Source organism: Erithacus rubecula, assembly GCF_903797595.1.
Source record: "Erithacus rubecula genome assembly, chromosome: Z".
Taxonomy (NCBI): domain Eukaryota; kingdom Metazoa; phylum Chordata; class Aves; order Passeriformes; family Muscicapidae; genus Erithacus; species Erithacus rubecula.
In genome coordinates, this window is record NC_136661.1 from 15758010 (window position 1) to 15772768 (window position 14759).

Below are 14759 nucleotides of genomic sequence, written 5' to 3' on the forward strand. Positions count from 1 at the left end.
ACACGTTCACCACAACACATGCATATTGTGGCTCTTAAAAGTAGGGCAGTCAGAGTTGCCCACTTTCATGTGATGAAAGGTCATACATGACCCTTGTGACACTCCAGTGTGTTCTGGAGGCAGTCTTAGCCTCGAGTGAGATCTTGCAAAGATGAAACACCATCAGACTTCAACCCATGACCAACATGCAGAAATGTGATTTTATTCTCACTGGAGAAGTCGCACCAGGCCTTGAGCTTACCCTTTGCCTATGGAAGTACTGAAAATGCCCTTGGTACCTTAAGTAGGTGTCTCTGAAATTCACTGCCATTTGCTGGATACCAGTGATGTCTGCCATCCCTTGTTCCAAAAAAAAGGCTGCAACATCACAGGTGCAACACAGTAGTGTAACTTCTCTAGTTAGTCATTATAATCAGTTTGTCTCCTACTTAATCCGTGCCATGTATTTTCCTTTCTGACATTTGAGGTAGTACATTCTTCTGATTTGAAAAGGATTTATTTGAAGATTTCTGCTGCCAGATTTTCTGGTGAATTGATACACTCATTTCTACCAGTAGAAAGTCTCATACTTTGATTAATATTAATTAGAATATGAATTATTAGAATATTTAATATTCTAACATGAAAATATTCAAGAAGTTCAGTCCTTCAAAATACAGAATTTATAGTCACAAGAAAGTCTATAGTTGAAATCTGTTTACATGAAAAAAGATTTATTTTTAAGACTTCAAAAATATCTAGAGAAAAGCATTGAAATTAGCCTAGCTTTGCAATATATGGATTGCCTGAATAAGAAAAGGCTTATGGTTCCTATTAAAATCTCAAGTAACAGAATCATTTCACCAGAAACATAAAACAAGAGATTAACTTCCAACTTACACTTCAGTGGCTCTACAGCTGATCTAACCAGCTCACCTGAATAGGTAATTGTTACATTTGCAGTAATGCAAAATTTAGACAATTCTTGGCTCAAAGGCATAATCAAGTGAGGTTCGTGGATAACAGTGCTAAGAGAAGTTTTAAAAACAGAAATTAGTCTTTGTTGCTGCCCTTTAACTAAGCATTCTTTATTAATTCCCCCAAGATATATAAATATGTATGTAGGCCAGAATTCACTCACTTGTGTCATTTAATATTAGAAACTACGACTTGATATACCAAGTGTATGAAATTGTGCATGAACAGTAAAGTGTACCAGAGATATTTTATTTCCATCAGTAAAAGGAACGTGTTTGGCTTACAGTAAGCAAAGGACAAAGTTTGTTCAAAAACTTTTATTTACTATAAAGACAAAAAACACCAAAATACGTACAAATTATACTATATAAAATTGGTTCAATGGGGTAAAAACTTTTAATTAAAATATCTTGATATATTTAAAATAACAAAGGATACAATGAAGCCAAATTTCTTAACCCAGAGATTTCTGTAAAATTTGCTTGCACAGTAAGGTGCTAATAGAAGTTAGCCCTTAAGCCCTGGAAGTCTTAGGAATCAGTCACATAGCAAATATAATTTCATTGTGAAAGTGAACTTTGGTAGAAGAAACTCTATAGGACACCTGAGGTAGTAGAAACTGGAATAAACAGCAGTAGACGTTATTTACAACTTAAGTACCAAATAACATTAAGAACACAAAAAATAATTACACAATACAATTTTCAGTCCAGCTTTGATCCAAAGAAAATAAGAATATTACATCACATCTCCATTTTAAAAACACCACAATTACCAGCAAGCCGAGGGAAATGCAAACTCAAACAAATGCATTTGGACACCTAAGAGGCAGTTTGAGTTTGAAATGTGGTAGGCATGGTGATCTACATAGTAATACTGATTAGCTGAGGTTCATCAGTTTATACAGTTTACATTTCTGCCAGAAACAGTATTAATCTGACAACTGATCTTCCAGTACATGAATTGGCAAGAGTGCATCCTTTAAAGCTTGCACATAAGAAAGACTTGGAAACAATCTTATTAGAATGAGAAATTCTAAAGTGGTCAAAAAAAAGTCAAGTACAAAACAGAGCTACCAAACTTCACATTTCGGTATTATCTTTTCAACTCTTCAAAGTCTGCCAATCTTCAAAAACAAAGGAATGTAAAATTTCCAAAAGAAACACATTCACAACTAATGACATGGGTTTTGTTTGTGTTTTTTTTTTTTTTTTATTAGTATGAGCACTATCATTCATGTAAACTTATCTTTAAGATGTCTTGTTTCCAATTTGTATTACATACTTTTAAGGTACTATAGCTTATTTAGTTTGTCCTGAGTCTTTGAAAATAACCAATTCTATTTGAGTCCAACAATCCAACTGGCTTCTGAAGAGTTATAACATGAACAGTATTTTTTTTCAAAATGGATTAAACACAATCATTATTAGATTAAAAAAGATCCCCATTTTTAAAAAAGCAAAAGAAAAAGCTGCCATTTTCCTTCAGAATTACATGCATCAGAATCTAAAAACCTGCCTTTAAAATAATTTTAAAAACCTGTTTAAAAAAAACCCCCACAGCTCCTAAAAACCAACAAGTTTTGCACTACAGGTGAAGCTTTACTTCACATTTTATTTTATCTGATCTTCAAGTCCAAGTTTGTTTCTTGGTAAAATAAATACCTTTCTTACGGTAATATTTTTTACATTTTCAAATTAAATTATCACTAATTGCTACAGTAAATAGATGATGTACGGCAGAAGGAAAACAGCAGGTAAAACTTGTTATCAGTAGAGAATGTAACCTCAGTTTCTTTACACAAAGAATGAGATTTGCTCATTTGGCACCTGCTCACACTGAAGTACATGCCAAAGTCTCCCATAAAAACTTTAAAGGGATTTGGGGGTCTTTGACATGATACTTCCCTACACGATTTGCCAGAAGAAACTGCTATATGAAAAAAAAGGCTCAACAACTTCTAGCATGATTCAGACTAAGTTGCTTTATACAGAACAATCTTGTTTATTAAATAACCTATACTATCAGAGCCTTCAACATATCCTTGTTGAAGGTGGCATTTTATCCCAGATTTCCAGCAAATCTGGTTTTAAAACTCTTGTGTCAGGAAAATATTCCATGACACAGCTTGCATCTTTTTGTCTAAAGACTATTTTAAAATATCCCCTTTTCATGAAAGTTAAAAATACAAAGAAAACAAACTTTGATTTCAAAAGAAATTACATGGCCAGCAGTAAATGCACAGTGAACCATGAGTGCCTGCTCTTACCTTATAGGAAGGCAAATGCTTTTTTTAAAGTTTCCACCAATATTTGGATTTGTTATTCAGAGAACATAATGTAATTAAAAGGGACAGATAGAGAATGCCCTTTTAACCAGTACTGAAAACTGAAAACTGCAGAGCATCTACATGTGAAATTGAACAGTGATTGCTATATTAAAATAGATTCTGAGCCTCTCAGCTTCTAATACTGCTGAAAAAGTGCTCTAAATAAAATAAAAATTACTTACCTGCTAAATAATCATGCAGATTTAAGGAAAAATACTTTTATTTTAACATATAGCCACATTTTTGAAAAGGCACAGTTTACAAATCTCTGCACGAATTATCAAATGTTGCATACTGAGCTTAGGTAAAGATCTTGATTTGTCAATCACATACTTAGGTAGGGTCCTCCACTGGCCTTATGTTCTTGATATATCTATCATTAAGGCCAGCAGAATGATATCATTTGCTGCGCTTAACTGCACTGCAAGACAGTTATTGTATGTTCAGTAGCATTTTCTTCAGTATTTCAGCTTTACAAGTAAGCAGCTACCATGTAGTACGGAAGACTGGGTGTTTCAGCAGCTCCCTAGAAGGGGGTCTGTCCTGAGGTTGAAGTTCTAAACACCGAAGAGTCACATCTTTCAAGCCCGGAGACAGATGTGTAGGGATTGATGGAGCAGTAGTTGCACTAGCAATCTGAACAGGGGAAATTACTTTTAGAAGTCAGTGATTAAGACCCCTCTTCTACCCCAAAGACATTCTCCAGATTATAATTACAGGTGATGAGCTAGATTTGTGAACTTTTCTCCATTCAGTACGTTTCCTACTGCAGCTTGAAGATTACATTACTAATAGCAGTTTATTGTCCTTGCACCTATTGCTTTTTAGTTTGACTGTCTCTTGATTCTTTTCTCTAAAAGCTCTTCTCATAGCACGATCCTGCAGATATCTCTGAGCAGGCCATAGGAAAAACTCCTACAGCACACATATGGACATTCTTTAGTCTGCTAGCTGACTTCATTATTAATTGGCATGTGTCACCATGGAGAGAGACTAAACTGAGCAATTTTACACTACAAGAAGTCAAACTGCACGTGCTTTCTTGCACTGCCTTTACTGTATTTCTGCTACTACCCCAAAGGCAAATATTTCTCAGAAAGACACAGATGTCTCCCTATCAAATTAATTTTATTTAGATGGATTAAAGCAGGATGACTGGGAACACTACAATTCAGTTATTGATGAAATCAATCAAAATCTGGCACCACCAGATTCACAGAGACACAGACCAAAGCAATTACATCTCTTATCACAAGTGATTTTATTTAGAACATACCCAAGTACTGCCATGCAATGTCTGTTTTCTGCGAACACTTCCTTTACTTGCAGCCTAGAGTTCAACTGGACCTTTAGAATTAAATATAACTAACTGATTTTAGTAAGAAACAAGAATGCCAAGGTGGATGACTAGCAAAGGAAGGGGCAAAATTCATATATAGCATGGCATAATAGAAAACATCTTTCAGCAAAATCTGATTGTGGAACATCAGGCTTTTACAAAAGGACTTTCCCCACTTTGAAATATGAATACATACACAAATGAAAAGCTGCATTTTACAGGATTGTAAGAAAAGTTCAAATCTTCTGCCTAATTCAAGATAACTCTATCCCTACTTTTTTTTAGCCTGTTGCACTATGTTTTTATATCTTAGAACAGACCTTTCTGAGCAACCTGCTGTAGTGGAAGGTGCCCCAGCACCTTCCCAGTGGTGGAGAAGGTAAAACTAGATTATCTTTAAGGTCCCTTCCAACACAAGCCTACAATTCTATGATTTTGAATATCATGTATACATATATTTTTTTTGGTATCAGTTTGGTTTTTTTAAAAGAAGCAAGTATGATTATATTGGTACTGGTATTGCTTCTGTACTAACAGCTAAAAATAATATTAAAAAAAAAAAGCTACATGCAACTTTTCTAAAATTCACATTGCTGTATAGAAAGATTACTTTGCATCTTTTATAGTACATTGATAATAACCAAATACTTCACCTTAAATATCAGAGCAAGATGATTGGAGTGCTTCTCTGCATTCCACGGAGGTTTAGCACAAGCCATTTCTATGACAACACAGCCAACACTCCACACATCACAGCTCCTTCCATACTGCTGACCTCTCAGGACCTGAATAGACAGACATCAAAAATGAGATTATATGCTTCAAAGTCTCTTAGCTCTGAGTCATTTAGAAATAAACCTCAACACATCAACAAACTCTGATTAACATTTCCGGCTAAGAGAGTGACTAGTGATGTAAATGCTACAAGGTTTACACAAGTGTAGAGATATAGTAAATAAAATACTAGAGCAAGTGGCAAGCAAAGTATCTTGCAATAGCTAACTTTTGAGCAAATGGTCACATTAGTAACAACACTTGTGATACTCGTATCTTGTAGCAAACTACTTAAAAGAACTTTGACAGCAAGAAAGAAACCTCATCATTACCATGTTGGAATAATTTGTACTCTTTAGAACAAAAGCATTTGAAACACATTTGAAGCATATACAGCATTTTTCTGTTATTTGGCTACCTGAATTAGCTTCAAGAGTTCAAACAAACTTTTTGAAATAACTTTAAAAATTGGTTTCTTACCTCTGGTGCCATAAATGCAATAGTTCCCAACAACTGTCCCTGAAACTCCCCAGCACCAGTTCCTTTTGATGCCAATCTTGCTGCAGCTCCAAAATCAGCAATTCTTAATCTATGACCTGTGCTGTCAATTAGCAAATTGGCACCTGTCAACAGCACAGTAAAAATACAGTTAGCTTTCTATTAAATCAAAAGGATGAACAGACACTTGACACTTTTCCTCCCTCCACTTCAAAATTTTAAAACAGTTTTACATTCCCCAACCCAGTATCAAGGAAATCTAAAAATCAAGGATACAGTCTAATAACCTCACTCTTCTGTTATGCCTGAATGATACCGCACACAGCTTGAGGCTGTTCGAGAGATTTCAAGAGGCAATCAAATTTTCAAAATAGGGCAAACACACAGGATTCTGGAACAATGCCTGGAGATGGTATAATGGAAGAAAATGGTGACCCCTAAAGCCCTAGAGCTTTCATTGCCTAGAGCTCCTCATGAAATTTGAAGTTATTTAATTATTAAGCAACCCCGAGTTGCTTTAAAGATAATTAAAAGAAATTTAAAGTTTTACTATTTCAAAAAGAACTAGTAAAGACAAAGAGCTGCCATCAATACTTTCTACTTATATATCTCCAGTTGGTGGACAGCTATAGTGATAAAGGGAAAAGTTCAGTAAGACTGGTATTTCCCAGTAAAGTTCACATTACTCAGGGTTCAACTGTATTTATCTTCAATTACGATGAAGGAAGAAAACTCATCTCAATATCACCCCACATTAGAAATCTGGCCTCTCTATTTTGGTTTGTTCACAGATTTTACTATAATTTCAATGCAAATATTTGCATTATTTAAGCACAAGTAATTTTAAACTGCATGGCAACTTCCTATCTTATTTTAAAGAACTGAGAAAGACAATTTTTCTAAACTGGTAGCACAGGTAGCAAATATCCACAAGCTTGCCATGAACATTTTGATTAATTTCAGTAGCGTTTTGATTAATTTCAGCAATAGTTTCTTAAAAATGATCAGACAAACCCAGTAGAAATGCCATTCCTGATGGTATTTGAGAGAACAAACAGGTCTCAGGCCAAAACAAAGGCTGCCTTCTGAATACTCCTTCTTAGAAAAATGTATCAGTAATTCTCACCTTTAACATCTCTATGGATTATCTGATTCTCATGGAGGTAAGAAAGGCCACGTAACAGTTGTTCTGTGTAATTAATAATAACTGATTCTTTGAAGGCTCCATATTTACTTAACAAATGAGCAACTGAACCTCCTAAAAAGATAAAACAGTACATTCTATCAACACTTACACATTCTGTTAATAGGAGCTCAATACTGCATCCTAAAACTGGAACTTGATATTCGTGTTTCTTATTAATATTCCTCCTTCCCCTACCCTCAAAAATTAAAATAACTTCATAGGCAAAAAGTGATGTAATTTACTCCTTAATTATTTTCTAAATGTATATGTGCACATTAAAGACAAAGTAATAATTCCTTCCTAATAATTTTATACTTCCTTAAAAACAACACTTTTCCACACTTCACATTAACATGTAAACAGCAGAACATTAACTATTTTTGAGTCAATAGGTAAGTGCAACCTCCAGTAAGTATTCCCTCTTAATATCTTAATTTATGTTTGTTATCACTCAATACATAGAACTACACTGACAAGCAAGGAAAAGCAGTATATTTCTCTATTTTCCAAGACTCGTAACAGATTCTCAAGATTTTGCATTTCCAATTTGTCTCTCCTTGCAATATAACCTGGGTTCAAATGAGGTAAACCCAATTCTTGACATTTAACTATCTAAATAATATTTCAGGAAAAAAAAATCACACTTAAAAGGTTTAACACTCTAAATTTTCAGAAAATATTTCTTGCACTACTTCTTGTAATGACACATACTTGGGGGCTTTGCATGTTAGCACTCTGACCATAAGTTAGGGGGCTTCCTTTTACAGCAAATAAGGATGTATAAAACACCACTTGGTAACTGGACAGCAGCAACATAAAATCACATTAATAGAGTTAATAAAAGTAATAAAACTACTTCTCAAAATAAAGACAGATTTTCTTGTCCCTGCTCTATACAATTATGAAAAGATTTCAAAATTTTTACTAGCTTACTTGTTAAGAGATTTAAGATTTGAATTAATTTTTCCAAAAGCACTGCTTACTGCTGATTATTTGAAACTAATTTTTGGATTTTAAATGCTGATTCATGTCACCTGACAATTTTTATGAAAAAGCTCAAGACAAAAATGAAAGAAATCAAGGTTTGGTATTCCAAACTTTCTAGCAAAGTTATTTTTAATAATAACCTAAAGCTACACAGATACACTGAAAATGCAAGTTTGAGAGAGAGTCACTTCAGCTGGAAATAAATAAAAAAATAATTTATAACTTCTCATCTAGAGTCAGAAATGGAAGGAAAAGTAGTAGAATCTTTCTTCAGGGTTCCAACTGCTTTAACTCTACGATTAGATATGGAAAATGCCAAATCACAAAAGGGTGCACCATCAAGCATATTGCTATGGCTACTTGAGCCAATCCATAAGCAGACTTTTATACTGGTCGCCAGCACAGCAATGAATATGTGAATTCACAACCTCAAGTGATGCAACTCTACATATCTCCAGACTCAAATAATATTTTCACCAGCTGTTTACCTGCCATCCATTCAATAAAGAGGTTATAGTTGCTCTTCTCACATGTTGCGCCCAACATTCGAATAATATTAGGATGGTTCAGATGACTCATCATCCTTATTTCTTCCCTCAGTGCTTCAACCACCTCTTCTTGCTCAGATGATGTGTTCCTGACATACGTCACCTGTTTTGAAATATGGTATTCAGATTTACCTAATTCAAGTCCTGTAGTTGCCTTTCAGCAACCAAAATGGATGGTTTTCACCACTTTCTTACCTCCATCCCCATCAGCTGAGAATGTATCTCCATGTGAGATAGTCACAGAAAATTAAGAGCAATCTTTCAGTGAACAAACAAAAACTTCTCCAAGTATAGAGTGGGGAAACATCCCTCTTTTCACCTCTGTTTAAACTAGGAAAAAACCCCTTGATTTCCAGATATTGAGGAAAAGGAAGAAGGAAAAGGCCTGAAAATAGGATCCTGAATGTCACGTATAAAATTTTACCAGTTAAATGTTTCATAACTAAAGCTCTTACAGAAATTCAACTGAGGGGAGTACTTGGCAGATCAGAAGTAATGGGATTTGAGCCAATCTCAGCTCTGATCTGTACTAAATATGACATAATGGTATGCTACAGAGTATTTCCTCAGGCATCACAATCATCACCATGTCTCCAGGACCCCATGAACAGTCCCACTTTTTCACATGCAAAAGAGTTTCAAGGGAGAAATAGTTGGTGGCAGATACTCTTTGCTTGAGCAATTTCAAAACATTTCATCTATTCAATAAGTGTAAGTTCATTGTAGAAGTGATAAGGGTGTTGGGACTAAAATTCCCTCTATTTTGTTACCACTGATTCAGCCCTAAGCTGCTCCAGCTCAATTTACTCAGACCTGAAATCTTAAAAAAATACTGACTGAAGCATTTGCCTCTTCTCAGTTATACTTCTGTATCTATTAATTTAAAGAAAAATACTTGCCTCCAACTTGGCTTTACTTAGTTAACACCATGCACATAAAGGTTTTTTAAATTATGTATTATATCAGAACTCATGACAGGGAGTAGAAGAAGCAGGAGCACAATGGGTCAGAGAGAAAACAGGAAAAGTGAGGTACTTTCCTGAAGTATTTACCTGTTTCACAGCCATTAATGTCCCTGTTCCCACATCTTGAGCTTGGTAACAGGAAGAGAAAGCTCCAAGACCAATTTGCTGACCTTTAAGCCATTCTGCATCTTCTCTGTAATGGTGTTTTGCTTTGGTATGTCCAGGCAGGGTTTCTGGTGTCTGTTGAATTAAATTCAAAAATCAATTCCAAGTTTACTAACATGCATCTAAAATACAGATATTCTAATGTGTTAGAAAATATCCAAGCTTATATACACCTCTCCTATCCCTTACACTTCCTTGAATTGCTTGTTATACAGGTCTCAGCTGAGACGAGTGCTCTGGAGTATTCTGTAATCCACATAACTTTACTACGTGAAACAGAGCTTCCTTGTGTTACTACGTGAAGGTGAAAGGCAAGATTAAGGACATAAGCTGGAGGACAATTTTTTTTTTATTCCTCATCTCACATCTAGTTAAGGCTTTAGCTTGTACCTACACTAAACAGAAGCAAAACCAGGTTGTTTTCTATTTAATTTATCCTCCCATTTTATGCTTTACATGTTACTTCAAAGGATCACAAATAAAATATTCCCTTTTCTATTATTATAATTTCTTGTGCTTTTTATCTAGTTGCAAATATAGATGTATTTTTTTTTCTGACTAATAAAGTATTTCTCATCTACTCTCAAGATAGGAAGACAAGATCTTTTCCCATTCCTTCTTTCAAAAATCAGTTTGATTTTGTACAACTGCCTTCAAAGTAAATCAGCATAAAGACTCAGTATGAGTTCTGCTTAAAATTTTTGGTTTTATTTCCTGTTTTCCCCAATTTTACACTTTCTTTTCTCTCACTTTAAATGTTGATACATAATATGGTGTTTCTCTTGCAAACATCTTCTCTAGATTTGTTAATAACATAGAAGGATGCTTTTAGCACCCTCAAGTGGAAAACTGTTTATATTCTGTTTCCTATGAAAGGGTATTGAGCACCTTCATGTTTTCTATCACTTTTGAAATGTAACAGCACTGCTTTACAATTTCAGTGACCCTTGGTTGAGACTTCACCTAAATTCTCATATGCATACTTACATCCTGCTGAATGATTATGATATCTTCACCATTTTCCACCTGTAGCTGAGGAATTACTGGCAAGGCATCTTGGGATGCTGACATTGCCATAGCAATAGCTAAAGCTTCCTCCTCTTCAGCTTCCATCTTTTCTTTGCATTTTTGATTATGATTTACATCATCTTTGTAAGTATCATCATTTTCTGCCCGCTCAGGAGAAAGAACTGCAACTTCAGACTTGAATGTAACTGTGCCATCACTCGTTGGCATGGAAGCCTCAAGTAGGTCCTCAATACTGGAATTCAGCTCTGCATTAACATCCAGCCGGCACTTTTCATCTACTGGTGTGAACACTGTCTCTTCACTTGGTATAACTGCACTGCTGTTGCTATCACACTGTGAAATATCATTCAGGTCAAGTGTCATACTGCATTTTAAGGTTTCTCCTTGCTTGTTCACATCATTTGGGGTGGGTCGCGATGGCTTTGGCCTATGTATGTGACTGGATGGCAATGGCCTGGCTTGGGTAAAAACTGGAGAAAGTTTCTCAGATTCTTTATTTTCAGAACAGTTTCGCTGAAACTGGAGGGAAAGTTTCCGCTGTGTTTGAGGAGAAGGTGAGGGGATTTTACAGGGAACAAATCCCTGAGGTCTAAGTTTGGAGACATCTGTTACAGGGCCAGCTGGTACAGATGGGTTTGATGGAGACAGAAGTGTTGGGAATAGTGACTGGGAATGACTGGATGAGGGAGGAGAGTTTACACACTGACTGTGGGGTTTTCCTTTTGTTTGAATGGCTGGTTTTGGTTGCTCAGTGGTTACTGATGAAACAGGAAGTCCCATAGCAAGGCCAGCTAGCATGTCTGAAATTTCGTCTGGACTGGCACTCAGTTTTCTGTCACTCAAACCTTTCCCACTTTTCCCTGATAACTGCACCGTATTATTAGGGGTATTATTTTCTGTTGTTTCTGGAGAGTTATCTGGCACAGGTAGCTGTAAAAAGTCTTCATGTCGGCATTCCCCAGAGTGCATTTCTTCCATGCCTAACTGAATGGCTTCTGCAATTTCCATTTCATCCGCTATTGCCATCAGACGTCGACGCATCCTTGCATAATGAGTTGAGCTTGTCACACTCAACATATCTAACAGCTTTACAAAAATATGGGGCACTCTTGCTACCATTCTTGCTGCACTTAAAAATACTCTTCGTGACAGTTTGCCAACCATTGAGTGGGAATTGTCAATTGACTGCAAGGCGAAAGTTAAGAGGGAGAGAAGCTTCTTATACCTAAAAAAAGAAAAGAGATCTTTTATACACTGCCGTGTTCTCATTGACTAGTACCAAAACAGATGTTCCAAGATAATGTATTTAGTGCCAATTCTGAAGTAGGAAGGATATTTATTGTTGTACTGGTGCTTCAAAAATGCTTCACAGATCAGAAGTTTTAAAAAGACAACAATTTACTCTGTAAAGCAAGCACGCTTTGCATAAAAATATATGTTATTTGTTAACAGGAGTTAGAACAATTACTTCTTTTATGAAACTGCCACCAACAAATTCAACTACAAAGAGTAATATTCATAGTACAAGCAAGTACCTGTCAACTACAGTATCAGCCTGCAAGACATCTCCACAGACAATATGGGGGTAAAATTCACCAGGAAATTCCAACAGAAGTCTGTCTATTAGACAAAGTCGTCCCAGCAGTGCTTGCCAGTTGCTAGATTCAATTTCATTGCCAAGAATACAATTTAAGACATAATCAACACCTCCAATACCAATGGATCCTATAAAAAAGTTGATAAATTGAAGTTTAGGTATAATGTTCACCATCTACACAGAAATCAGAACTGTATCCTACAAAATTACTCACTGTTTGCCCAAACTAGCCCCCTTCCAAACTGTTGAGAGGAATACTGTTCTCTTTGCTATGCTTGTAGTTGATAATTTCAGTATTATTTGCTCGTAATTATAATTTAATTGTATATGAAGAATTATTATTACCAGATTTAAGTATTTCTCTCCCAACTGCCAGCTCGCCTGCTTGACCTTTACACATCTCCAACAGCGTTGAGACTGAAAGTTGACTTGTTCGACTGTAAGAAAGTAAAACAAAAAAAAAAAATTCCTTTAGCAAATGCTTTCAAGGGAAAACATTCTATTCATTATACTTAAAAAATCATCATCTAGCAATTATGTGCAAAATGATTTCACATCATTTTATTCCAATAAATTTCTATAATCCACTCTTTGTAAGCTACCAGTGGTTGTGACATTTTTACAAGAACACTTTCAGAAATGTAGCGTCTATCAGTAATATACAAACAAAACCTCAAATTGCTTGTTTTCTTGCAAAATGTGGCCAAATGCATAAAACCAGTTCTATTTCACTTGTCACTTTAACTTTAGATATTCTCTTGCTAGACTGTTGCTGGGGGATCTCTAGCTGCAGTTTCAGAAAAAATGCTGCTTAGAAATAGAACCATGATAGACAAAACTCAAGTTGGTGGAGTTCTTCATCTAGTTTACAGTACAGGAGGAGGAATGGTTGGCCTGGCAGAACAAACAGAGTAGCCTAGGACAGGAAGATTCAAGCCAAGGGCAATTCACCCTAAACAGTCATCTCCTATCATTTCACTCTGAATTACAAATCACAAGTGTTATGTTACTGCTACTACTTCATGGCAAAGATGTGTAAGAACTGCTGAAGTAGGAAGCATACAGAGGAGTACTTGCTAATAGCTCTAAGGAGAGTCATGAGAATTAGACCAAAGCAATAGAAAAATGGAGATGGAAGGGATGGGTTCATGACTGCACCCAACATCTTCCTTTACTTAGCAGGGGAAAAAGCCCTTTATGAAAACAAAACATACAATAACTTGCCTTCAAAACCTACATATTTCAAGCTGAAGTTTGCCAGGAGCAGTTAGGCTAGCAAAACAATGATATGTATTTACAATCCACACATTTTAACATCAACTACTTACACATGAATAGCAACAAATTAAGCTTTAAGATATTTCAGTAAAAATCCAAAATGAAGTTCATGAGACATCATACCTGTTAGCATCGGCACACTTAACTAATATCGTCTCTACTACTGGCTTGAGAAGTCGCTGTAGTTTAGTCCTCTCTGCCAAAGTATGACAGGGAGTGTACACTAGCATGGCTCTTAAAGTTTTCTAAGAGAAAGGAAAAAAACAATGCATATGAAATCCAACTAGCTACACAATTTAATTTTTTTAAAGAGACGTAAATAAGCATGAAAGAGTTGTAAGTTCAGTTCTACCTAAACTGCATTCAAAATGTCAGTGAAATATTCAAAGGATAAATAGCTTACTACATATTCACTTCTAGAGTTAGTCAACTCCTCCTTGAGAGTGAAAAGATATACAAATATTGTCAGCACTTAGCACTGTGGCAAGTGCCAGTGAAATCATGTCCTTTCACTTATGATGAGTATTTTTATCATCCCACTTTCAAAGGGAAGTTAGAAGTCATCAGTAGCGCTCAAAAACAATTACTAGGATTCCTGATTTCACATATCTTCTCCCATTCCCTCCCCCTTCAAAAATGAAGTAACTGAAATTAGTAGAAGACAAGTAAACAACTACTTACTAAAGCAGCAACATACACTTTGTAGACAGGGTCAGCACAGACCATGGACAGCACACTGCAGCAGGATTCCACCACCACATCTCCTGAGATACTGGTCTGAGATGACCCGCTAGCTGCTCCCAGGGCTCCAGCACTTGAGTTGTTTCCATTGCTGCTTCCGGAGTTTCCAGTGCTTTCACCGTTAGCCAGTAACAGAGCACCACTAACATCGTGGGAAAGACGTCTAAGTGCCATCTCTCGTATATTCCAGTTTCGAGAAAACAAGCAGCCAACTAGCTCCATCCCAAATACCTGATGAGGAAGAAGGCAACATTACAGGAGTCAAAAAGAAAATTGCAACTTAAGTACCTGACAAGAACAATCAAAAAGAGGAAAGATATTTCCAGTTAAAAATCATCATTTTGCTGACAGCAAAAATATGTCTGG

At 35.9% G+C, this 14759-nt stretch overlaps 1 protein-coding gene across 2 annotated transcripts in view; it reads right to left on the reverse strand.

The window, feature by feature from the left end:
• Positions 1-2580: 2580 nt before the first annotated feature.
• Positions 2581-14759, reverse strand: part of MAP3K1 (mitogen-activated protein kinase kinase kinase 1) — a 56535-nt gene continuing 44356 nt past the window's right edge. For both annotated transcript variants that reach the window (XM_079330684.1, XM_079330683.1), the window contains exons 10-20: positions 14334-14624; positions 13776-13897; positions 12720-12811; positions 12313-12502; positions 10736-12002; positions 9671-9823; positions 8559-8721; positions 7024-7155; positions 5880-6022; positions 5279-5410; positions 2581-3922 (exon numbers count right to left, since the gene is read on the reverse strand). In XM_079330684.1, coding sequence (XP_079186810.1) covers positions 3773-3922; positions 5279-5410; positions 5880-6022; positions 7024-7155; positions 8559-8721; positions 9671-9823; positions 10736-12002; positions 12313-12502; positions 12720-12811; positions 13776-13897; positions 14334-14624 — 2835 coding nt within the window. In that variant the 3' untranslated portion in view covers positions 2581-3772. The remainder of the gene's footprint in view (positions 3923-5278; positions 5411-5879; positions 6023-7023; positions 7156-8558; positions 8722-9670; positions 9824-10735; positions 12003-12312; positions 12503-12719; positions 12812-13775; positions 13898-14333; positions 14625-14759) is intronic.